The following is a 22,490-nucleotide window of genomic DNA, read 5'->3' as shown; positions in this document are numbered from 1 at the left end:
TATAAGTGTAAGCAATTATTATTATTATTATTATTATTATTATTATTATTATTATTATTATTATTATTATTAAGAGGTGTTAGTGGGACCAGTAGGGGACGCTCACCCTCTGTTCTGTGGATCCTAATGCCCCAGTATAGTGATGGGGACACTATACTGTAAAAAGGCGTCGTCATTTGAATGAGACGTGAAACCGAGGTCCTGACTCTCTGTGGTCATTAAAAACCCCAGGGCGTTTCTCGAAAAGAGTAGGGGTGTTACCCCAGTGTCCTGGCCAAATTTCCCCCTGGACTTTACCAGTCATGGCCTCCTAATAATCCCCATCTCTGAACTGGCTTCATCACTCTGCTCTCCTCCCACTGAGAGCTGGTGTGTGGGGAGAGTACTGGTGCACTATGGCTGCTGTCTCATCATCCAGGTGGGGCTGCACATTGGTGGTGGTGGTGGAGGGGATCCCCATTACTGTAAAGCGCTTTGAGCGGAGTGTCCAGAAAAGCGCTATATAAGTGTAAGCAATTATTATTTGTATTAATTCTTAACAACATACTTCTCTGTTCTGTTGTTCTGATTTATTCTGTTTGTCGTGTCCTGTCTGCATTGTGTGGGGTTGTCTGCTGTGCTCTGTATGTCCCGAGCGATCAGGGTGAATACGAATCCCAAAGTACACGTACAGTATTATGGCAATAAAGTCCTCTACTCCTCTGCTGTCGAGAGTCAGCTCGGGGGGCGAAGTGCCCGCGAGGGGGCGCGCCGAGCTCGAGGACGTGCCGGCTGTCCCGCGAGCTGCAGCGCGTGGTTTGTGCGGATCTTGCGAGCAGACGACATTCCCGCTCGCTCGGCAGCGTGTCCGTGACTGTGGATCCGTCCCGACACGGCATGTCTGCAGGAGACATCTTGCAGTTTCATCGCAAAAGGCGAGCAGCGGTTAACACGTTTCAAAGCCTGATTTACGGCTTCTCACGGACACCTGCCGGTCTTCTTTCCGCGCCTCGAAAGCTTGAGTAACTTCGGCGGAGGAGCGGTCTGGAAAAGTGAGGAAGACTGGAGGAAACAGGGGCTTCGCCCGTTGTCCTCTGTCGTGAAGCGCGGAGTATGGGAGAAGTACGAGCTTTCCATCCAGCGTGCAGGCTGTCGAAGCTCCGCGGTCTCCGACTCACGGGCAGACGGCTCTCACGTTGGCCCGGGAAGCTCATTTGTCGGTAATAAGGAGGCGCCGTGCCGCAGAGCCAAGATGGGATCAGTTTCACCCCCCACCCCCCCCTCACGAAACCCCCCTCCCTGCAGGTAGGCGAGCGTCAGGACTGAGCTTCCGCCGGACCAGAGCGCAGGTCCGAGCGGCTGTGGAGCACTCGTCTGTGTGTTTCTGAGCGCTCTCCGTCCGGGTCTTCGTCATGAACCGGAGAGTGGGGTTCTGTCTGAGCGACAAGAAGAGGAAGAGGATGAATCTGGCGGCGTTCGCCGAGCTGTGTCAGTGAGTAGCGGCAGTCATAGCGCGCTCTCAGTTTGAGAACGATAGCCTGTATTCTCCTTTCTTTCAGTCGTTACGAGTTTGATTTTATCCTGGTTTTAGAGAAGTCTTACGCCCGGGTACTTCTAAGACGTGTTTTTTTCTGTGTTACTGCTTTTGAAAAATAATCCCAAATCCTTCCTCCTCTGCTCAAATCAGGCATTTAGCTGTCTCTCTCCCTGTGTCCGTGTCCATTCCCTGTTTTCCTCTCTGCCTGCCTCTTCAGGACCCGGGGTATCGAAGTAGTGGAGGTGAGCTGCTGCATCTCGTTTCCTGGAGTCCAAGGCGCTGTGCAGTTCAGTCTGATCGGGTCACCTCGGATCTCCATCACCTCCACGACCCCTGCTGGGAGTGCTGGGAGCTCGAATGGGGCTGAACCTTGTGTGGGAAAAGCAGGCCGCGCAGAATTCCGTGCACACACCGGCCTTGAGGCTCCGGGCACACCTCAGACACACAGGCGCGCCGCCGGAGGTTCAGAGACACCAGCTGGCTCTGTCAGCCTGCGCCCTCTCTTGAGTCAGCCCCCCCCCTCCTTCTGTCTCTCTGTCAGGGCCAGGCGGCCACTGGCCTGCACTGAGATCACTGACCTCTGAGATCGGAGCAATACGTTTTGTGCTGCGGTAGCTGTAGCAATAGAAACAGTAGCAGCAGTAGGAGGAGGAGGAGGAGTTGCAGTGAGATAAAGCCAATCCCAAAGTCTGGCATTTTACGTAGATGTCATAAAGTAAACTGGACATTTTACATTAGACTAAATTGTACATGTCAGTAGTTGATTTGAGTGCAGGTGGGCTTGGGTAGGCGTGTCGGCTAAGTCTCGATATGGGTTACAGATAGACCTGAGCCAGCCCCTGGACCTGCAGGGACCCTTCAGCATCATTGTGCACAAGCTGTCGGACGTCATCGTGGAGGCAGAGCACAGCAGCCAGTCGCAGGAGCTCCTGGCGAACTTTGAGGTAAACCAGACATGGCTGTAGCCCACCAGCCTGTAGCTCTGGTGCTCGTTAATGATAATGAATAATAATCGTACACTTATATAGCGCTTTTCTAGACACTCCACTCAAAGCGCTTTACCATTAATGGGGAATCCCACTACCGCCACCAATGTGGAGCCCCTGGCTGATGCAACAGCAGCCATAGTGCGCCAGTGCTCTCCCCACACACCAGCTCTCAGTGGGAGGAGAGCAGAGTGATGAAGCCAGTTCAGAGAGGGGGATTATTAGGAGGCCATGATTGGTAAAGGCCAGGGGGAGATTTGGCCAGGACGCCGGGGTAACACTCCTACTCTTTATGAGAAACGCCCTGGGATTTTTAATGAGCACAGAGTCATGTTTTAAATCTCATCCAAAGGACGGCACCTTTTTACAGTATAGTGTCCCCGTCACTATACTGGGGCATTAGGGTCCACATACTGTAGAGCGCAGGGTGAGCGCCCTCTACTGGCCCCACTAACACCTCTTCCAGCAGCAAGCTTAGTTTTTCCCAGGAGGTCTCCCCTGCAGGTACTGTCCAGGCTCCCACCTGTGGAGCTCCAGTGGGGCTGCCAGCGGTGAGCTGCAGGGGGATAGGGCAGCGGTCGCTCGTCTCCCCAGGCAGACTTCCCCTTCCCATGTTCCAGCCAGCGGAAGTGTGGGCGTCTTCCTGTCTGGAGAGGTCCTGCTTCCTGTACACACCACAGCTCTGCCTGGTGGTCGTCAGTTGCTTCGATGAGCCAGATGGTCGGAATGCCTTTCCAGTTTCCCGAATCAGGCCGTCTCAGCCTCTGTGTGTGTGTCCGCGTCTGTGTATTTCAGAAGCATGTCGCTGCGCACCCCCTCACAGTGCTGCTAGACCCTCTTCCAGCCATGAGGCAGCTCCTTGACCGCTTCGTCTCCTACCACATCATGAACCGGCTGCACGACGTCATGGCCGGTATGGACCCTTCCGTGGTCCGGACCTCTCTCCGGAGGAGACGGGAGGGAATGAGGGAGGGGGCCCTCACTGAGTGCTGTCTGTTCTTCCTCACAGACCCCCGTATCTGCAGCCCCCCCTACCTGGAGATCAGCACTGCGGACCAGAGGGAAATCAGGGATGCTGTTGCCAAGCAACAACTCAGCTACCCTCTGAGTAAGTGTGTAGGGTTCAGGTCTTGCTAAGTGCGTCCGCTCTGTGCTGACACCGAATTCACACCAGACTCGCCATCCACAGCTAGCCTGCGCTGACGTGGAACTCACACATTTACAACCCCCATTCACATTGCACTATCCTCGAATTCACAATTCCCATTCGCACTGTTTAAACACTGAGCACGGCGTGCTTTTTCTCACACACATCAGCTTCCAAACAGAAGACGGGCACTGCGACAGGGGACCGACTTAGTGGTGTCGAAGGCCACTGCTGTGAGCTGATGGAGTGAGGTTAACACGTTTTTTTTTCTGGTTCAAATAGTTATCCTCTTTTCTTTTCTCTCATCTCCCACCATCCCTTTCTTTCTGTGGCTCCCAGTTTCCAAAACAAGAGTGGCTCACGGATCGCGTTCTCATGAAGTGAGTGTCTCATGCTGTCGGTCTGGCTGTCTGGCTGGGAATCTGCCACTCTGCCTGTCTGCTCACCTGTCCCTTGGCGCCTCTGCTTTCATCGAGGCAGCGGATGTGTTTGTTTCACATGTGTTTGTGGCTTCTCTTTCACCATGCCTCGGTCTGGCTTGCTGTGCTCACCCGTGATGTGTCAAAAAGAATGAATAAGACCTCAGACACAACACTGGGCTCAGTTGTGATCGCAGTACTGCAAGAAACAGTGGCAGTGCAAATGAGAGCATTCACACTGTTACCTGGTCTGAAGGGAATGTCGGACTGTGGGGTTCAGTTAGGGAAGCAGGCAGCACACCTCTTCTGGGAGTCTGTGACTCTGACAGCAATGGGTTCAGCTGACTGAGCAAATTTGCAGCATTCCTGGACAGTAGGGCTTGAGAATTCGTCGATTGGTCTTTAAAACATTCCTATAGCGTGTTTACTCTTTTATATTCGGACCTTCTTCGTGGCATCTATGGGAACTCAAGAGGTCCGCTGGGGTTGTGTCTGGATTATGAAAAGCCGTCATGTCAGAGCCGAGTAGACATGGAGTTTATTCTGCTCTCTGGACGGCCCGTCCTTGTAAACTAACCTCGGAGGTGGAAGATCCACTGCACCGGCCAGGAGACCGGAGATGAAATCCGGGAGCAGGCTCTGTGGGAAGCCGGCGGGAGCGGAATGCCGGCTGCCCAGGCGATCCGGATACGCGGTCGGACAGGCAGGGGCCGAGGGCGGGAGAGACGGCGCCGAGCACCAGGGATCATCCGGAGAAGAGTCGGAAAAACAGACAGGGCTCTTTGCACGGAGGTCGGTCCAAGACGAGGTCGGCCAGGCGGGGTCAGGGCACGGAAGAGCAGGCGTAAGCTCGGGACGATCCGGGATGGAAGGCGGAACACGAGCGAGCCAAAGCCGGGGGCGAACACGGCCAGGGAGCACTAGGAGGAAACCATGGGTGCGAGGCAAGCCCGGTGGCTGAGCAAGGGACGTTTTTGTCGCTGCTGGGAAAAAGGCAAGTATCGGCCTGATTATGCGCTCCTAGCGTGGATCACCTTCCCGAACCCTGTCGCCGTGGCAACCGACGGCCCGGCAGCCCGGGCGGAGAATCGGCCAGTTGCCGTGACGGCTGGGCCGCGCGAGCCGGCGTTCCCGGGGGAACAGCCCGAGCCGCACCGAACAGCGCAGTGGCCCATTGCATCCCTGCAAACCTGAAGGAGCTGAAGGAAGAAGTCACGAGGCGAGGGAGGTGGCACAGAGGCATCCGGAATCCAGAGGGGCTGTTGACAATGTGAACTGAGGGCGCTGCAGGAAACTGTCACTTAGAGCAATGCAATTTAAGTGAGCAGGTACATTTTTGTTTAAACCTGTTGAAATTGTGTGTGATCCACTTGACCCTCTTTTTCTGCTTCACCTGCTTTTTCCTGCTTGTATCTCGAACTTGTGTGTCACGTTTTTTCCACACCTCTTCGTGTTTCACCGTGCTCGGCCGCAAAGCCACTGAGCTTTACCACCCTTGACGGGTGAAAGACAACACGACACTCACCCGGGAGGGGAGACTGTGAAACCTTCATTGTGTCAAGCACAGCCAGAGACGCGATATTTCACCGTTCACAGAGGACAATCGGATTTCCGGTCAGAACATCAGATCTTCTGCTGCATTTTAAATCAATAAAGGTGTTGGTTCTTTTGCCCTGACCTCCTTCTGTCTGGTCTTTGATGTTTTCTGTGCTGCACCTTCACTCCAGCAGCGGTAAAGGAGCACCCTGCTTGGCCTGGTTTACTGCCATCCACTCGGCCTCTCACTGGAGACGCTCACAGTGCAGGTGTCTCGCCCCACAGATGGCCCTGATCTTCGGGGAGGACGGCCTGTGTGACGCCCGCCCGCCCTGCGTGCTGCAGAGCTTCGTCAACCACGGCGCCGTGCTGCACAAGGTGTTTGTGGTGGGACAGTCGCACTTCACCGTGGAGAGGCCATCCCTCAAGAACTTCCCCATGGGGCCTTGCGGTCAGTCTCAGGGGGACAGGACCAGGAAGCACACGCTCAGACACTGTGCTGTCCACCGACTGCTCCAAACACCCCACACAACCAGCAGAGAGGAGCAGACCACAGGAGTGGGTCACAGTCAATGTTAGGGTGAGACTCAGGGTTAGGGGTAGAGGTTACAGTGCAGGTCAGAATTGCATTTCAGGTCAAGCTTATTTGAGGGCTTTGAGATGGGCTCAGGGCTAGAGTCCATGTGATGGTGCTGCGTTCTTTGTCTCCAGACAGGAAGACTATCTTCTTCAACAGCCATGAGGTGTCCAAGCCAGAGTCCAGCTCTCACCTCACTGCGGTGAGTCTGGTCAGGCACTGCTTGTATTGATGCACCGACACCGACTAACGGACACACTGATGTAGTGTAACACCCTGTCATTCTTACACGTTTAATACACTGACACACTTACACACTGAGACACTGACACAGCGCACAAAGATATAGTAACACACCAATACACTGACTGATACACTGAAGGCATTAATGTGCACCAGACTCATCTTACTCCCTCTTCTTAATCCTTGTCCTGTTTTTGGAATGAGGAGGCCTGAATAGTGATGGGTACCCCAAGGTCTAAGCAGAAGCTGTGTGATTAAGGCCAGCCCAGATACCGTTTGAGGCAGAAAGCTGAGCTCCTGCAGTAGATGGGAACATCAGAAATGTTGAAACTGTTGAATCCCTGCCATCTACTCTCACAGTCTCACAGAACAAGTTGCTAATTTTCATTGTATAACTCTCTGTCTTTCTCTCCCACAGCTGGATGAAGGGACTGCCCTGCCTCGCCCCCCCAGCGATGAGGTCATCAGTGCAATGGTGACAGAGCTGAGGGCGGAGCTGGGCATGTCCCTGTTTGGAGTAGACGTGATAGTGAATAACGAGACGGAGAGGCTCACCGTCATTGACATCAACATCTTCCCCAGTCAGTCTCTTATCTGCTTGTTCCACATTCATATTAATCCAGTGAAACATGGTAACAATGCAGGATTCAATTCAGTGTAGTGAAGCAGAATTGTGACGAGATATAGCATAGTGACAGAGTGGTACAGCACACTGACGGTGTCTCATAGGGCAGTGAGACTGTGGTACAGCACAGTGACAGAGTGGTACAGCACACTGACAGTGTCTCATAGGGCAGTGAGACTGTGGTACAGCACAGTGACAGAGGGGTACAGCACACTGACAGTGTCTCATAGGGCAGTTAGACTGTGGTACAGCACAGTGACAGAGGGGTACAGCGCACTGACAGTGTCTCATAGGGCAGTGAGACTGTAGTACAGCACACTGACAGTGTCTCATAGGGCAGTTAGACTGTGGTACAGCACACTGACAGTGTCTCATAGGGCAGTGAGACTGTGGTACAGCACAGTGACAGAGGGGTACAGCACACTGACAGTGTCTCATAGGGCAGTGAGACTGTGGTACAGCACACTGACAGTGTCTCATAGGGCAGTGAGACTGTGGTACAGCACAGTGACAGAGGGGTACAGCACATTGACAGTGTCTCATAGGGCAGTGAGACTGTAGTACAGCACACTGACAGTGTCTCATAGGGCAGTGAGACTGTAGTACAGCACACTGACAGTGTCTCATAGGGCAGTGAGACTGTGGTACAGCACAGTGACAGAGGGGTACAGCACACTGACAGTGTCTCATAGGGCAGTGAGACTGTGGTACAGCACACTGACAGTGTCTCATAGGGCAGTGAGACTGTGGTACAGCACAGTGACAGAGGGGTACAGCACATTGACAGTGTCTCATAGGGCAGTGAGACTGTAGTACAGCACACTGACAGTGTCTCATAGGGCAGTGAGACTGTGGTACAGCACAGTGACAGAGGGGTACAGCACACTGACAGTGTCTCATAGGGCAGTTAGACTGTGGTACAGCACAGTGACAGAGGGGTACAGCACACTGACAGTGTCTCATAGGGCAGTGAGACTGTAGTACAGCACACTGACAGTGTCTCATAGGGCAGTGACACTGTGGTACAGCACAGTGACCGAGGGGTACAGCACACTGACAGTGTCTCATAGGGCAGTGAGACTGTAGTACAGCACACTGACAGTGTCTCATAGGGCAGTGACACTGTAGTACAGCACACTGACAGTGTCTCATAGGGCAGTGACACTGTGGTACAGCATAACAACAGTGCACTGTAGCATGGTGACAGCAGGGGACTCACGCAGTGAACAGCCGTGTCTCTCTCCCTTCAGGCTATGAAGGAGTTCCTCAGTTTTTCTCAGCTCTTCTCGGCCACATTGAGGCTGTGCTGGGGAGCACGGGCTGCGGCCTATGAGGCCAGGGACTCGCCTGGGCAGCCACCCCAGCTGTGCTGCATCCTCCTTGGCCAAACAGGACCCTTGGCGTCCCCCCTTCGACCCGGCAGCAGTTCCAGCCTTGCAGCTCCATATCTGATGATGGAACTTTTTTCACAGCAGAAGAGGTCAAGCTTGCTTGGGCACATTTTGTTGTGTTTCACGTTGGAGTGCTCTAACAGGCTCTAGTGTCTCTGCAGTGCTGTGCTAGTCTTTCCGGTGCTTTGCTAACCTCCCAAGTGCTTTCCTGTTCTCCCCATGACTGTACTAGTCTTCCATGTTCCCTGCTACAGTAGTTTCCTCATTGCTTTACTGCTCGCTGTAGGCAGATGCAAAATGCAAGGACTTTGTAGAGAATTGCAATTCCATAGAGGAGATCCGGCCACTTACTGTATGTTATCATTGAATGGCCTTTGAAATGTTGTTATCATGAAATCATCTCAGGTAAAAAAAAAAGGCCATCTAACCAAACTGGAATCATTCTTTGAAACTGTCAGACTAGCTGTGTAGGTTTTTGCTGCCCTGTCCCCCAATGAAGGACGCTCTGCAAAACAGACAGACAGCGCAGTTTTGTTTTCTAACTGTGCTTTTATTGATTGACAAAGCAGCGTACACAGCAGGCAAGGCGTAGGACTCTTGATCGGCCAGCAGCAGGCAGCTCCCAGCTGCGGGTGCATCTCGTGCCCCCCTCCCCACCAGGACCTCCCAGTCCTCTCCTCCTGCGCTCCTGCGGAGGGGGTTTTGCCATTGGGAGGGGCGGTGGCTGTCAGTGTCGAACACACACACGCACGCACGCACGCACGCACACACACACACACCTTTGCCTCCCTCTGTGAGCTCCCTCCTGCTAGCAAACCAGACGATCCCACCATACAGACGAGCTATTTCATGTAGGAGTCTGAGGCATTCTGATGTGGCTGTACTGGAAGATAAAGTAACCTTTAGGAAATGCAAAAAATGACCAGTATTTATGGAATCCCGTGAATCTTTTTTTTTGAAAAAGGGGAAATGTTCCAGTTCTATAACATCTAAAAAAATACATATCCCTAATTATTAAAATCACGGTCTATTTTTATTTAAAGTAGTTTATGCAGGTTTTGTGAGGTCAAGAGCATTTATTTCCCTCAAATGAAAGAGCTGGCCGTCACTGAGAACTGCTCTAATATTTCCTCCCTGTGTGTGAACAGAGGCCTGGGCGGAACGATTGTCAACCCTATCCAGGAACTAAAGGGACCCCCTGCCCTGTCCTTGGAACTTCCTTATAATGCACTGTGCAGCGTGATTGTCCTGTTAGCTGGCCCTTTTACCTGGCTGTAAGAGGCAGTGAAATTCAGTCCCTGTACTCGCATGTTCCCATGGACAGTGACTGTAGACGCCACAGTCTGGTACGTCACCTCAGTGCGACTGACCGACGAACTGTGTAAGGACGCATCTCGCTTTGTGTGTGACCTCCTGTCTCTGGAACATCACACCCCACTGCCTCATGGTCTCAGTAATCCTATAGAAAGTGGGAGGACGAGCTGGACTGGATTTAGACTTTCTGCTCATTTAAAATGATGTTTTAATACACTGTTGTTACCACTTAAGATCACCTACTTGACATACTGCCAGGCCATTGTAACAGGCTGTTTTTTTACATTTTAATTTTACTTGAAGGCACAGCCGTTATTGCTACGTTTTTAAACGCTTACTGCCTTTTAAACTGCCTCCAATAGTGCCTGTCTGCATTTTTTTTATTGATATAAATGAAATACCACTGTAATGTTTTCTAAAAGAGAGTCCGCATGAGCCTTTTGGCGCCAGGCATCGGCGTGTGTGTAAAGTAACGACAGCACATTTCAGGCTGAACTGTGAAAGACCAGGCTGTGCCTTTCCACCCGCAGGAGCAGGTCTGAGAGCGCCAATCCCAGGCGGGCCAGGCGGGCGAGGGGCTTTCCTTCTCCCTCGCCCTGGCCCTCTCCAGGCCCCTGCCCGTGCTCTGTCGGATCCTCCGCGGATTCGATCCGGGAGGTAAAAGTGTGTTGCCGTGCATCGGAAAGTGATGACCACGGTCCGCACCGACGCTCAGGAGCTTCTGTGGGGGGGCCTGGCTGGAAGGCCGTCCCACAGGCTGGATTGAGCCGAGAGCCTCAGGGGGGGGGTTGTTGGGATGGAGAAATAGCCAATGATGGGTTCTGGTAAAGCAGGGGTTTGTTACCTGTGCGTACAGCCTGGAGGGTTTGTCCCCAGAACCCCTGATCCGTGTCTGCATGGTACCCCCCCGTCCAGGCCTGGCCGCCTTGTCTGACTGGTGGTTGAACAGCGCGGAGACGAGAGGGGGAGGGGTGACGGCACCCTCTCCCCTAACAGTCTGGATAACAGTGCTCAGCCAGAGACTACTCTCACCGCACACCCCAGGAACAGCACGCATTCGGCATCGTCAGCATCCGCATCACAAGACACAACAGCAAGAAAACACATTGCATAACAGGAGTTCATACATTGACGGACTGAGTTCCAGGTACAGGGAAGATGGTCAGGGATGTGTGTCTATGTTCATGCATCTGTGTGTCAGTGTACGTTGGTTTGTGTCGCTTAAAGTGTGCATTAACCTGTTTGGCATATTGGTATTAGTGTGCTGGTGTGTCACTACGCTGTGCTTCAGTATTGGTGTATGTTTTTGTGACAGGGTTGAGATGCTCGGTGTTAGAGGAGAGCAGTGGAGTTTGCCTGTGTGATAAGGGAGAGTGTGCATCGGTATGTGTGTGTGTGTGTGTGTGCGTGTGTATTGGCGTCCGTCCGGGCGCTGCGGTTCAGTCAGCCCTTCCTCAGCTCTCCCAGCTCCGCCGCCACCCTGCGCAGCTCCGTCTCGATCTCCGACAGCTCCTGTTACCACACACAGGTCGACACCCGTATTAATGCCACCTCCTGCAGCCGTCGTGCCAGTGCAGGAGAGACGGACACCCAGAGCCAGAGCCCTAGTGCTGGTCACTCCTGACCCATCCCAGCACTCTATGAGTAGCGTACTCAAAAGAATAAAATGAAAGGTGCAGTATTGTACTAAGAACTGCGCCGTGAAGTTCAACCTGCATCACGAACGAGCATCTTGAGTGGCCGAGCCACTGAGGAGCTCAAGAAACATGTCCCTGCTGGAGCAGGGTTTCACAGACTGGGCGCATATAAGACCAGACCCAGAGGGCAAATCTGCACTAGTTTAACCCAGAAAAAGCCCCCAGAAATGTGTAATTTAACAGATCACAGATATAACAAAGTGCAGCCTTCTGCCTGGAGCTGATCGTCGAGCCACCAGCAGTGCGGTGAGGAAGGAGCGCTTTCAGCTCGCTCCTCGGTCATGGCAGCAGGGCTGGGGTTTAACAGGACGCACGGAGAGACGGACACCCACCTGAACCCGGGATCGCCCAGCTGCCTCCCTCCTCTGCTCCCGTCCCGACTCCTCTCTCAGCACCTCAAACTGCCTGCTCTCCTCGTCGCTGGCTTTCTCCATCACTCGCTTCTTCTGGGCATCCCTCATCTCCCTCTCTCCTTCCCCCTCTTCTCTGGCTTTCTTCTGTCTCGTCTCCTCCAGCAGCTCCTTGAGTGCTTCCTCCTCCTCCTCTTTCCTGGTCCCTCTCTTTCTGTCTGTCTCCTCTAGGTCTTTCTCGTTCCCTCTCTTCTTCCTGTACTCCTCCAGCTCTTCGTCACTCTTTTTCTCGTTCCCTCTTTTCTTCCTGTACTCGTCTAGCAGCTCCTCCAGCTCTTCGTCACTCTTTTTCTCATTCCCTCTCTTCTTCCTGTACTCCTCCAGTAACTCCTCCAGCTCCCTCTCCCTCTCTCTGTCTCCTCCTCTCTTCTTCATCTCCTCCAGTAACTCCTCCAGCTCCCTCTCCTTCTCTCTGTCTCCTCCTCTCTTCTTCATCTCCTCCAGTAACTCCTCCAGCTCCCTCTCCTTCTCTCTGTCTCCTCCTCTCTTCTTCATCTCCTCCAGTAACTCCTCCAGCTCCCTCTCCTTCTCTCTGTCTCCTCCTCTCTTCTTCATTTCCTCCAGTAACTCCTCCAGCTCTTCGTCACTCTTTTTCTCGTTCCCTCTCTTCTTCCTGTACTCCTCCAGTAACTCCTCCAGCTCCCTCTCCCTCTCTCTGTCTCCTCCTCTCTTCTTCATCTCCTCCAGTAACTCCTCCAGCTCCCTCTCCCTCTCTCCGTCTCCTCCTCTCTTCTTCATCTCCTCCAGTAACTCCTCCAGCTCCCTCTCCCTCTCTCTGTCTCCTCCTCTCTTCTTCATCTCCTCCAGTAACTCCTCCAGCTCCCTCTCCTTCTCTCTGTCTCCTCCTCTCTTCTTCATTTCCTCCAGTAACTCCTCCAGCTCTTCGTCACTCTTTTTCTCGTTCCCTCTCTTCTTCCTGTACTCCTCCAGTAACTCCTCCAGCTCCCTCTCCTTCTCTCTGTCTCCTCCTCTCTTCTTCATCTCCTCCAGTAACTCCTCCAGCTCCCTCTCCCTCTCTCTGTCTCCTCCTCTCTTCTTCATTTCCTCCAGTAACTCCTCCAGCTCCCTCTCCCTCTCTCTGTCTCCTCCTCTCTTCTTCATCTCCTCCAGTAACTCCTCCAGCTCCCTCTCCTTCTCTCTGTCTCCTCCTCTCTTCTTCATCTCCTCCAGTAACTCCTCCAGCTCCCTCTCCCTCTCTCTGTCTCCTCCTCTCTTCTTCACTTCCTCCAGTAACTCCTCCAGCTCCCTCTCCCTCTCTCTGTCTCCTCCTCTCTTCTTCATCTCCTCCAGTAACTCCTCCAGCTCTTCGTCACTCTTTTTCTCGTTCCCTCTCTTCTTCCTGTACTCCTCCAGTAACTCCTCCAGCTCCCTCTCCCTCTCTCTGTCTCCTCCTCTCTTCTTCATCTCCTCCAGTAACTCCTCCAGCTCCCTCTCCTTCTCTCTGTCTCCTCCTCTCTTCTTCATCTCCTCCAGTAACTCCTCCAGCTCCCTCTCCCTCTCTCTGTCTCCTCCTCTCTTCTTCATCTCCTCCAGTAACTCCTCCAGCTCTTCGTCACTCTTTTTCTCGTTCCCTCTCTTCTTCCTGTACTCCTCCAGTAACTCCTCCAGCTCCCTCTCCCTCTCTCTGTCTCCTCCTCTCTTCTTCATCTCCTCCAGTAACTCCTCCAGCTCCCTCTCCTTCTCTCTGTCTCCTCCTCTCTTCTTCATCTCCTCCAGTAACTCCTCCAGCTCCCTCTCCCTCTCTCTGTCTCCTCCTCTCTTCTTCATCTCCTCCAGTAACTCCTCCAGCTCTTCGTCACTCTTTTTCTCGTTCCCTCTCTTCTTCCTGTACTCCTCCAGTAACTCCTCCAGCTCCCTCTCCTTCTCTCTGTCTCCTCCTCTCTTCTTCACTTCCTCCAGTAACTCCTCCAGCTCCCTCTCCTTCTCTCTGTCTCCTCCTCTCTTCTTCATTTCCTCCAGTAACTCCTCCAGCTCTTCGTCACTCTTTTTCTCGTTCCCTCTCTTCTTCCTGTACTCCTCCAGTAACTCCTCCAGCTCCCTCTCCCTCTCTCTGTCTCCTCCTCTCTTCTTCATCTCATCCAGTAACTCCTCCAGCTCCCTCTCCCTCTCTCTGTCTCCTCCTCTCTTCTTCATCTCCTCCAGTAACTCCTCCAGCTCCCTCTCCTTCTCTCTGTCTCCTCCTCTCTTCTTCATCTCATCCAGTAACTCCTCCAGCTCCCTCTCCCTCTCTCTGTCTCCTCCTCTCTTCTTCATCTCCTCCAGTAACTCCTCCAGCTCCCTCTCCTTCTCTCTGTCTCCTCCTCTCTTCTTCATCTCCTCCAGTAACTCCTCCAGCTCCCTCTCGTTCTCTCTGTCTCCTCCTCTCTTCTTCATTTCCTCCAGTAACTCCTCCAGCTCTTCGTCACTCTTTTTCTCGTTCCCTCTCTTCTTCCTGTACTCCTCCAGTAACTCCTCCAGCTCCCTCTCCCTCTCTCTGTCTCCTCCTCTCTTCTTCACTTCCTCCAGTAACTCCTCCAGCTCCCTCTCCTTCTCTCTGTCTCCTCCTCTCTTCTTCATCTCCTCCAGTAACTCCTCCAGCTCCCTCTCCTTCTCTCTGTCTCCTCCTCTCTTCTTCATCTCCTCCAGTAACTCCTCCAGCTCCCTCTCCTTCTCTCTGTCTCCTCCTCTCTTCTTCATCTCCTCCAGTAACTCCTCCAGCTCCCTCTCCTTCTCTCTGTCTCCTCCTCTCTTCTTCATCTCCTCCAGTAACTCCTCCAGCTCCCTCTCCCTCTCTCTGTCTCCTCCTCTCTTCTTCATCTCCTCCAGTAACTCCTCCAGCTCCCTCTCCTTCTCTCTGTCTCCTCCTCTCTTCTTCACTTCCTCCAGTAACTCCTCCAGCTCCCTCTCCTTCTCTCTGTCTCCTCCTCTCTTCTTCATTTCCTCCAGTAACTCCTCCAGCTCTTCGTCACTCTTTTTCTCGTTCCCTCTCTTCTTCCTGTACTCCTCCAGTAACTCCTCCAGCTCCCTCTCCTTCTCTCTGTCTCCTCCTCTCTTCTTCATTTCCTCCAGTAACTCCTCCAGCTCCCTCTCCTTCATTTCCCCACTCTTTATTTCCTCCTCCAGTTCTTCATCAGTGTTTCTCTCATTCCCCCTCTTCTTCTGCTCCTCCTCCAGAAGTTCCTCCAGTGTCTCCTCTCTCTTCTTGTCGGTCCTCTTCAGCTGCTCGTCCAGCGTCTCTTCGATGTCCCCAGTGCTCTTCTTCGCCTCCCGTCTCTTCCTCTCCTCCAGGGACAAGTCGCCTGTTCTCTTTTCCCCCTCCTCCCCCTCCCTCGCCTCCTCTGTCACCTCCCCTGTCTTTGTAAAGACCACCTCCTTCTGCTCGATCTCCATCCCTCTCTCCTTCTCCTCGTCTGCTCCAGGTTTCTTGTGCTGGTCCTTCTCCAAGACGCCCATCTCTTCCTCTCTCTCTGCAGGGAGCAGAACGGGAAAGGGTTATGGATCCAGCCACACCACTCAAAACAGGAAAAGCCTTGGTCCAAGGAGCACGTGGTCTCCAAGGGCCCTGGCTTGTCAGCTGCTGGCCAGAATCTTTGTCAAATGCATTAAACAGCAGAACACAGAGATATAAGTCAGAGGTTTATTCCTGTGCTGAAAAGAGAAGAAAGAAATCACAACGTTCCAGCCGTGGAGCCTTCTTCGGGGGGGTGTTTCCTTTCTTCTCTTCTCAGCAGGGAATAAACCTGACTTGTTCCTTTGCAGCCTAGACATCCTGACGCAGCTCCCCACCTGAACACAGAGATAGGCCTCATTCATGAATATAATGCAGTCCCTAGCCTGGGATCAGCGGCCTATGCCTGGTGGGCGGTAGAGCCTTCTCATGTGCAGCAACATGTACGTGGTGCACTCGGCCCACATCCACTAGAGACCGACGGGACAGGTCGAAAGCTCTCTTTAATTGCTTTTAATGTAGGAAGTAGTTTTACTCTTCGCTCTACTGACTCCATGTGCCGTGCTGTTCTTTTTATTGCTGTTACGTGCGTCACATGCGTTGAAATGTTCTGAGACGCACCCAGAGATGAAAGCAAGAACAAGGGGTTTTCCATACATATATGCCCCATATATTCCACCTTCCGTTTGAAGTTCTGTTCCAAACCCTTGTTATGTATTTGAAACCGTTACAGATTGCTAATAGTGTGTGCTAACGGGCACTGTGGCCAGCTCAAAGATGATGTATAGACAGTGTCTGATCTGTACATGATAGCAGCATAGCAGGCCTGCAACAGATGGAAAAATGGCCTTTTCTGAGGGCTGTAGGCTGTGGCTGTGTGAATGAGCCCCAGTATTTCTGTGGGTATCCCTGCAGAAGACTGCCACCCCAGCCCTGTCACACCTGGCATGATGCACAGAGCAAACAGGAGTGGTGGCGCCGTAAAACACAGCCTGGACGTCCGACCTGGATGACACGTGATGTGATGGAAAAATAGCATGGAGACAAACGGTAGTGAGATCTACTTAATTGAGTCTGGAAGGAAGTGGAGGGCTGAGTTACCGACTGTAACAGTCAAGAGCTCGGGGGCTTGGCAGCTCCCCCAGGTGTTTGAACCCTGACCCATTTCCTCATGGCCAGAAGATCCAGACTCACGGGCGAGATGGAAAGTCACGCCCTTCGCAACACGTGCCCCTTGCCGGCTGGCAGCTTACCGAGCCTTCACTGCTCGTCATTCCAAGACACGAAGAATAAAAAAACAGAATTTGGGAATTCATTGTGAAAGGAACTGGGCACGCCGTGCACGTTTGGGACTGATGACACGCCAACGTGTTGAAAGTACCAGCAAGAGCCTCTGTTGTCCCACGCTGCTCAGTACAGTGCGTGAGAGGGTCTGCTCTGCTCTCTTGCCTGTTGACTGCTCTCCCAGGTGCTGTGTGTGCGTGACTCACCTCTGTGTGCCAGCTCCTGCAGTTCTCTCAGCAGCCCCTGGTGTCTCTCCAGTGCCTTCATCTGCTCATCTGTCACCCAGCACAACCACAACAGGGAGGAAAAACATGGGGCTTAAGTCTCAGAAAAGGCTTTCCATGATCATCCACTTACTTGTAAGGGGCTTTGTGAAATTACTCATAGACACCCTGAGAATATCTGCTATCAAAGCCACGATTTGTCGTTCTTGCAGACTTCTTCATGCTCCACTTTCAGGTAATTTACAGATATGAAAATGTACAGGAGTCTCTGTACAGAACGGCCTTGCAGCAAGAGCCTGGGATGTCACTCAGCCTGGTCTCCAGCCCTCTGCCTCCTGCTGGAGACAGGAGCTGGAGGAGGGCTCCTTCGTCAGAGCACCAGGAGCCTGCAGGAGTCGGCCAGCTGGGAGCTGGAGTTAGCAGTGCCATTGGCTCCTGCTGCAAGGCCCTTTAGCTGAAACATTAAAATATCTGTTCAAGAAGTTCAGAATGTGACTTAAAGACCATCAGCTCCTAAATCTACTGACGTCACTCATGTATTTCTCAGGCTGTCTAAAGTCCCTTGGAAAGTTTCCACTTCAGCCTGACTCTGTCCTTGTGTTTGCACCTTGATCTTGTGTTTGCACCTAAATTCCAATGCCCACTACAGTCCTGGTGCTTTCTGTTCAGAAATGGTCATTACCCAAAGCCATTATGACAATATGTAGTGCACAAATGTCCTCGAATACACCACACATTGATACAGAACATTTGTGTAACTGTAAAGGGGCGTGTGGCTTTGAGCTTGATTGTGTGTGCGGTATTGTCATCTAATTGTGTGTGTGTGTCAATGCCAGTACCTTGTTTGAGAGACCTGGAGCAGTCACTGTCCAGATGCTCAGGCCTATCTTTGGACAGCGAGTCTGACAGCACCTCCATCACACAGCGGCTCACCTGTGTAGACAGCACAGTGGGGTCTGGACCATTACTCACGGCATGGTGGGAACAGGCCCATCACAGCAGGGATAGGACCATCACACACCTCACAGTGGGAACAAGCCCCTATTCTACACACACCACACTGTTGCAGAGAGCGCTGGCTAGCCCTGTTGGTAGAGCATGAGACTCAGGGTCTCATAATCTCAGGGTAGTGAGATCGTGTCCCATGTCGGCACCAGGTCCTCCATGTTGGAGGTTGGGCACAAGGCTAACAACCCTGTCCCATGAATAACTAATGTTATGGTAACAGCAACAGGATGTTGCTGCCCCTACATGCTGGAAGGCATAATGGGCAAACATCCACATTCATACTGTTGCAGACATCTTGAAGAACAGACCTCAAGACCTTATGGATGTTTTGATTTTTTTAATGCCTGACTGATAACATATACCATGCCTTCGTAAAGTAAGATATGATTATCTATGAACTGGGATCGCATGCCCTCTGTAAAGATGGGTATTCTGTCTTCAGCCATCAATTTTCTACTATTCTAACCCACACATGAAGAAGGGGAGAGAGGGATTGTCAGGTTATTTTGGTATTCTGGATGAAGTAAGAAAAGCATTAAAAAGCAAAAACAGATTCTGACCTTTTCATCTTTCAGCAGAGGCAGGGATCCAGCTGTGGAAACAGAGATAGTTTAATGGCAGTGGGGGATCCCATAGTGGAGGAGAAGTGTGGCAGGTCAGTTAAATCCTGTACAAGACCCACAATTCATCACCTTTTCAAAGTCTCCATCTTCACCACCCTACACAACACAGCCCAGACTGACCAGTGATCTCTGGACTGTAGGGTTACAATAGGACACAGACTGGACCAGTGATCTCTGGACTGTAGGGTTACAGTATGACACAGACTGGACCAGTGATCTCTGGACTGTAGGGTTACAGTATGACACAGACTGGACCAGTGATCTCTGGACTGTAGGGCTACAATATGACACAGACTGGACCAGTGATCTCTGGACTGTAGGGTTACAATAGGACACAGACTGGACCAGTGATCTCTGGACTGTAGGGTTACAATATGACACAGACTGGACCAGTGATCTCTGGACTGTAGGGTTACAATAGGACACAGACTGGACCGGTGATCTCTGGACTGTAGGGTTACAATAGGACACAGACTGGACCGGTGATCTCTGGACTGTAGGGTTACAATCTGACACAGACTGGACCAGTGATCTCTGGACTATAGTGTTACAGTATGACACAGCTCAGGCTTGAACCAGCAATGTCTGTGGTACAAAGCAGAACTGGTGCTCTGAATAAGTGTCACTTTCAACTGGGCCTGAAGGCTCCAGAGCAATTCTGTGAGGTTTTGCTTCTTTTTGCAGATCACTTCACTGTCAGCACTTCCATGGCACACACAGCTTTGAGCTGATACACTGAAGGAAATACGTAAAGATGTCAAAATATGTGCCTCACAATGTATTTGTACACAGCAGTGTGTGAAAGAGAATCACTACGCAATGTGCAATGACCCAGTTTCTCTCTGTCTCCCCTGGGTTCTTTAATTGCTGTTCCTATTTTTCTTTGTTGAAGTTAATACATCATGTTTTATAATGTTACTACCCACAATGGGAAAGAGCCTGGTATAATATAGACCCTTCACACATGCAATCTCCCTGCTCTGCTCTCCAGCAGATCTCCCTGCCTGTACATCTCCCTGAGGGATCTCTCTACTCTCCTCTCCAACAGATCTCCCTGCCTGTACATCTCCCTGAGGGATCTCTCTACTCTCCTCTCCAACAGATCTCCCGGCCTGTACATCTCCCTGAGGGATCTCTCTACTCTCCTCTCCAACAGATCTCCCTGCCTGTACATCTCCCTGAGGGATCTCTCTACTCTCCTCTCCAACAGATCTCCCTGCCTGTACATCTCCCTGATGGATCTCTCTCTACTCTTCTCCCCAGATCTCCCCCAGCAGATCTCCCTCCCTGTACATCGCTCTGACAGATCTCCCTTTCCTGTGAAGTCAGGTAAACCAATATTGAAAGATTGGGATTTACACCACGTGTCTAAACGGACTTAAATCGCCAGGAATCCTTCGTTACTACTTTCATGGAGGTATTGAATTAGCCTTGATAAACGATATTACACTAAAGAATGGTTAATAAGGTTTCAAGTTGATTAAGTAAAGAAAACAGCACGTCTGTTCAGTGTGCAGAAGAAAACCAACGGGTGGCCCTCATACTCCAGCAGAGACAGTAGCGCGCTGAGATCTGTCATGATCAGGTCAAGAACGTAAATGCCCGGTTTTCACTTTAAAAAAAAGGAGACAGTAGCTCAAAGCGGTAAACTTTGTTTTTTTAACCCCCATAACTCTCTAAAATTAAAACGTACACAACCCGATCTGGTTGTTAAACCCGCGGGCCCCCGGTGCTGGATCTCCGCGGCTCTCTCGGACAGTATTCCCCCGAACCCCACCCCCGTCCACGGCTGCTGCCATCGCGTCTCTGTCCGAGGTCCTGAAATCCTGGCGCCCTGGCTCTGACTGGCCGGCTTGGCCACGGAGCCCCAGCCACCGGTTCCGTCCGCAAAACCGCAGGGAGCCGTGTGAGGGCTCGGGAGAGTGTCGTCAGTGAACCGGCGACACTCGCACACAAGAGCGACATTTTGTGCTCAGCGAGTCGTTGGGAAATCTGGTTTGCTCGCAGTAGCCGACACTCTATAGCCCGTGTCTGGCTGTCAGTTTGTAGACTTCCAGGACCAAGCCAGGACTGTGCTGAGCTGTGGCTCTGCGTGGGTGCCGGAGGCTGGCCGGTGTTTGCGAGTGTCATGTGTGATACAGGCTGTTATTCCTGGGTCGGTAGCGCACATGTGCGCCGGGCGGTCCTGCCTCTTCCTCTCGGCCTCTAATCCGATATCTACTCTGTTAAATTAAGCAAGAGCGAAGGCAACGTGCCTGGTAATCTCTTAAACTGATTCCCGAAAGAGAATGCCCGCCCGTGTCCTGTGACCGGTTCCACGCGAGGAATCCATTCTGCGTGGCCCGAGAAGGCGCGGCTCAGTCCCGTTAAAGCAGCGGTCCAGGGTGACCAAGTGTTGATGCATACCCGTCCGGAACCACAGACCTATAGAAGGGTGGTTTTCCGTGGCGCGGTTTCCGTCGCGGGACGGGCTACGGGGCTGTCCACTGGCGGGTGGAAGTTGTGCCGCGGGTGGACAGAGAGTCGAGCCCGGCGATTCTCCGCGCCACTCGCGCGAACCCACGGGTCGCTGGTGTTAACGATGCACAAAACAGCGGTCAAAACACAGTGTTGTGTGTCGCGGTCGTCTCCTCTCTTTCGGCGATCGCAAGTGAGGTTTCGTCATTTTCCCGGTGAGACACGTGAACACACCTGGCCTTACGGCATCACTGTGCTTTTACAGCTTTCACGGGCTTGGAATGTGAACCCACGGGGATCACAGCACGTCGGTGCGACACCGTGCTGGAAGCGCCTCTCCATCGGAGGGCTGAAAGACCCAGTGACCGGTTTCCTCTGGGTTCCCGCTGTCCCACTCCCAGGCGCCCGCCACACGCGTGTGAGCCGGCAGAGTGGGACAAGCAGCCACGCGTGGGGAGTGTGTGTACTGCGTGCGCGTCCGAATTCACGCCTCGCCTGACCGGATTGTTTGCGGTTACACGGACGAGCTTTCAAAGCGCCTTCACGCACAGCCGGCTGCACAAGCCCGGAAAAGCCGGGAGTGTTACATAACGCTCTCTCTCTCTCTCCCGGTCTCTCAGCGCTTGATGAAAGGCAGAAAGTTCAAAGGCACCCGCTGGCCCAGCTCCTTCACCCTGACCGTCTCCCGTGACGCGACACCTACTGTGGAGCAGTAAATGTCCGAGGCACCTGTTTTTCGAATTGATCAATTAATAGATCAGCCGCGACACGGTCGTCCGCAGTAGTTCTAGCGGAATGCATGAGGCAGTCCTGCTGGCCAGGTCTCCTCTCCGCTGGGGTCTGCTCGAAACGGACAGAAACCCGGCTTTCTCACCTCCGCCGAGAGCCCAGAGCAGCGCCGTCAGCCCCAGCAGCATCCTCGCCCGGCCGCCAGCGAAACCAGCCCGCCCTGTCAGTCCGGCGTCCGGGAGCCAATCGGGGAGTCGGGTCTCCTCCCGCGGAGCGCAGCCCGGACCCAGGAGAGCGGCGGTTCCGAGGAGCGGGGCGCTTGATCGCTGTCCCCCGGCAGACGGAGCGCAGAGAGGCGGGGTGTAAGTGCGTCGCGTCGCGTCGCGTCGCGGACCGAGGGCAGGTGGGCGCTCGTTAGTGCACAGCCTGTCGTCTCCGGATCTGTCTGGGATCTTCCTCTTTCGCCGAGGGAGGCAGCCTGCTGCTCCCGCGGGCTCCGAGCGCTGCTTATATACCGAGCGAGCGAGTGATGTCAGCGGGGCGGCAGCGGAAGATCTGGGTTCAAACGCGATCCTTCCCGTGGAGCCGAGACGCCTAGACGTGTTTTCAAGTAGACTGTGCCTATTGCCAGTGTGGTTTCCCTATGGCGTTGAGTGCGGTGTGCAGCCTGCAGCGGGTGCCTAGCGGGCTGGGTGTCGACTGAGGCCGTGTGTTCTGTGCAGCGCGTTACTGTCATTCGCTTTGCCCGTGCATCACACTGCTTATAGTGTGTCTAATTCGCACACATGCGTTTGTTGAACGTTGTTGAAAAAACGACATTATCCCTGTAGTACAGGTGTGTGTTTGGCATGGAGTGTGCACGCTTGCGTGTCGTGCC

The 22,490-nt window shown here is 52.9% G+C and overlaps 2 protein-coding genes across 3 annotated transcripts; one reads left to right on the top strand and one right to left on the bottom strand.

Annotated features, from left to right (window-relative positions):
- The first annotated feature begins 420 nt into the window (after window positions 1–420).
- Window positions 421–8,872, top strand: LOC102683027 (inositol-tetrakisphosphate 1-kinase-like). 2 transcript variants are annotated; one of them, XM_015340701.2, is made up of 10 exons: window positions 421–1,471; window positions 1,734–1,758; window positions 2,338–2,460; window positions 3,298–3,415; window positions 3,512–3,610; window positions 3,989–4,029; window positions 5,890–6,055; window positions 6,316–6,383; window positions 6,843–7,005; window positions 8,300–8,872. In XM_015340701.2, the coding sequence occupies exons 1-10, from the start codon at window positions 1,392–1,394 to the stop codon at window positions 8,380–8,382; spliced, it is 966 nt and encodes a 321-aa protein (XP_015196187.2). In that variant the 5' UTR covers window positions 421–1,391; the 3' UTR covers window positions 8,383–8,872. The 2 variants fall into 2 exon arrangements, 1 of the variants encoding a protein (XP_015196187.2); XR_011186286.1 differs by lacking the exon at window positions 8,300–8,872 and having other exon boundaries at window positions 5,890–6,184; window positions 6,843–6,865.
- A 97-nt stretch (window positions 8,873–8,969) lies between these two features.
- LOC138237757 (trichohyalin-like) lies at window positions 8,970–22,372 on the bottom strand. The gene is made up of 6 exons (XM_069187597.1): window positions 21,759–22,372; window positions 18,365–18,396; window positions 17,636–17,729; window positions 16,779–16,847; window positions 11,784–15,307; window positions 8,970–11,266 (listed from the first exon to the last, which is right to left on the bottom strand). The coding sequence occupies exons 1-6, from the start codon at window positions 21,799–21,801 to the stop codon at window positions 11,198–11,200; spliced, it is 3,831 nt and encodes a 1,276-aa protein (XP_069043698.1). The 5' UTR covers window positions 21,802–22,372; the 3' UTR covers window positions 8,970–11,197.
- Between the last annotated feature and the right edge of the window lie 118 nt (window positions 22,373–22,490).

The sequence above is a fragment of the Lepisosteus oculatus genome, chromosome 3 (genome assembly GCF_040954835.1).
Source record: "Lepisosteus oculatus isolate fLepOcu1 chromosome 3, fLepOcu1.hap2, whole genome shotgun sequence".
Taxonomy (NCBI): domain Eukaryota; kingdom Metazoa; phylum Chordata; class Actinopteri; order Semionotiformes; family Lepisosteidae; genus Lepisosteus; species Lepisosteus oculatus.
Note: the sequence above shows the minus strand (reverse complement) of the source record. Positions and strands in the feature narration are given on the sequence as shown.

Coding starts and splice junctions, on each gene's coding strand:
- LOC102683027 (XM_015340701.2), top strand. CDS start 1,392: ATGAACCGGAGAGTGGGGTTCTGTCTGAGCGACAAGAAGAGGAAGAGG. Junction 1,472..1,733: donor GCGTTCGCCGAGCTGTGTCA/GTGAGTAGCGGC, acceptor CTGCCTCTTCAG/GACCCGGGGTATCGAAGTAG. Junction 3,416..3,511: donor GCTGCACGACGTCATGGCCG/GTATGGACCCTT, acceptor TCTTCCTCACAG/ACCCCCGTATCTGCAGCCCC.
- LOC138237757 (XM_069187597.1), bottom strand. CDS start 21,801: ATGCTGCTGGGGCTGACGGCGCTGCTCTGGGCTCTCGGCGGAG. Junction 15,308..16,778: donor GCAGGAGCTGGCACACAGAG/GTGAGTCACGCA, acceptor TGCTCCCTGCAG/AGAGAGAGGAAGAGATGGGC. Junction 11,267..11,783: donor CTGGGCGATCCCGGGTTCAG/GTGGGTGTCCGT, acceptor GTGTGGTAACAG/GAGCTGTCGGAGATCGAGAC.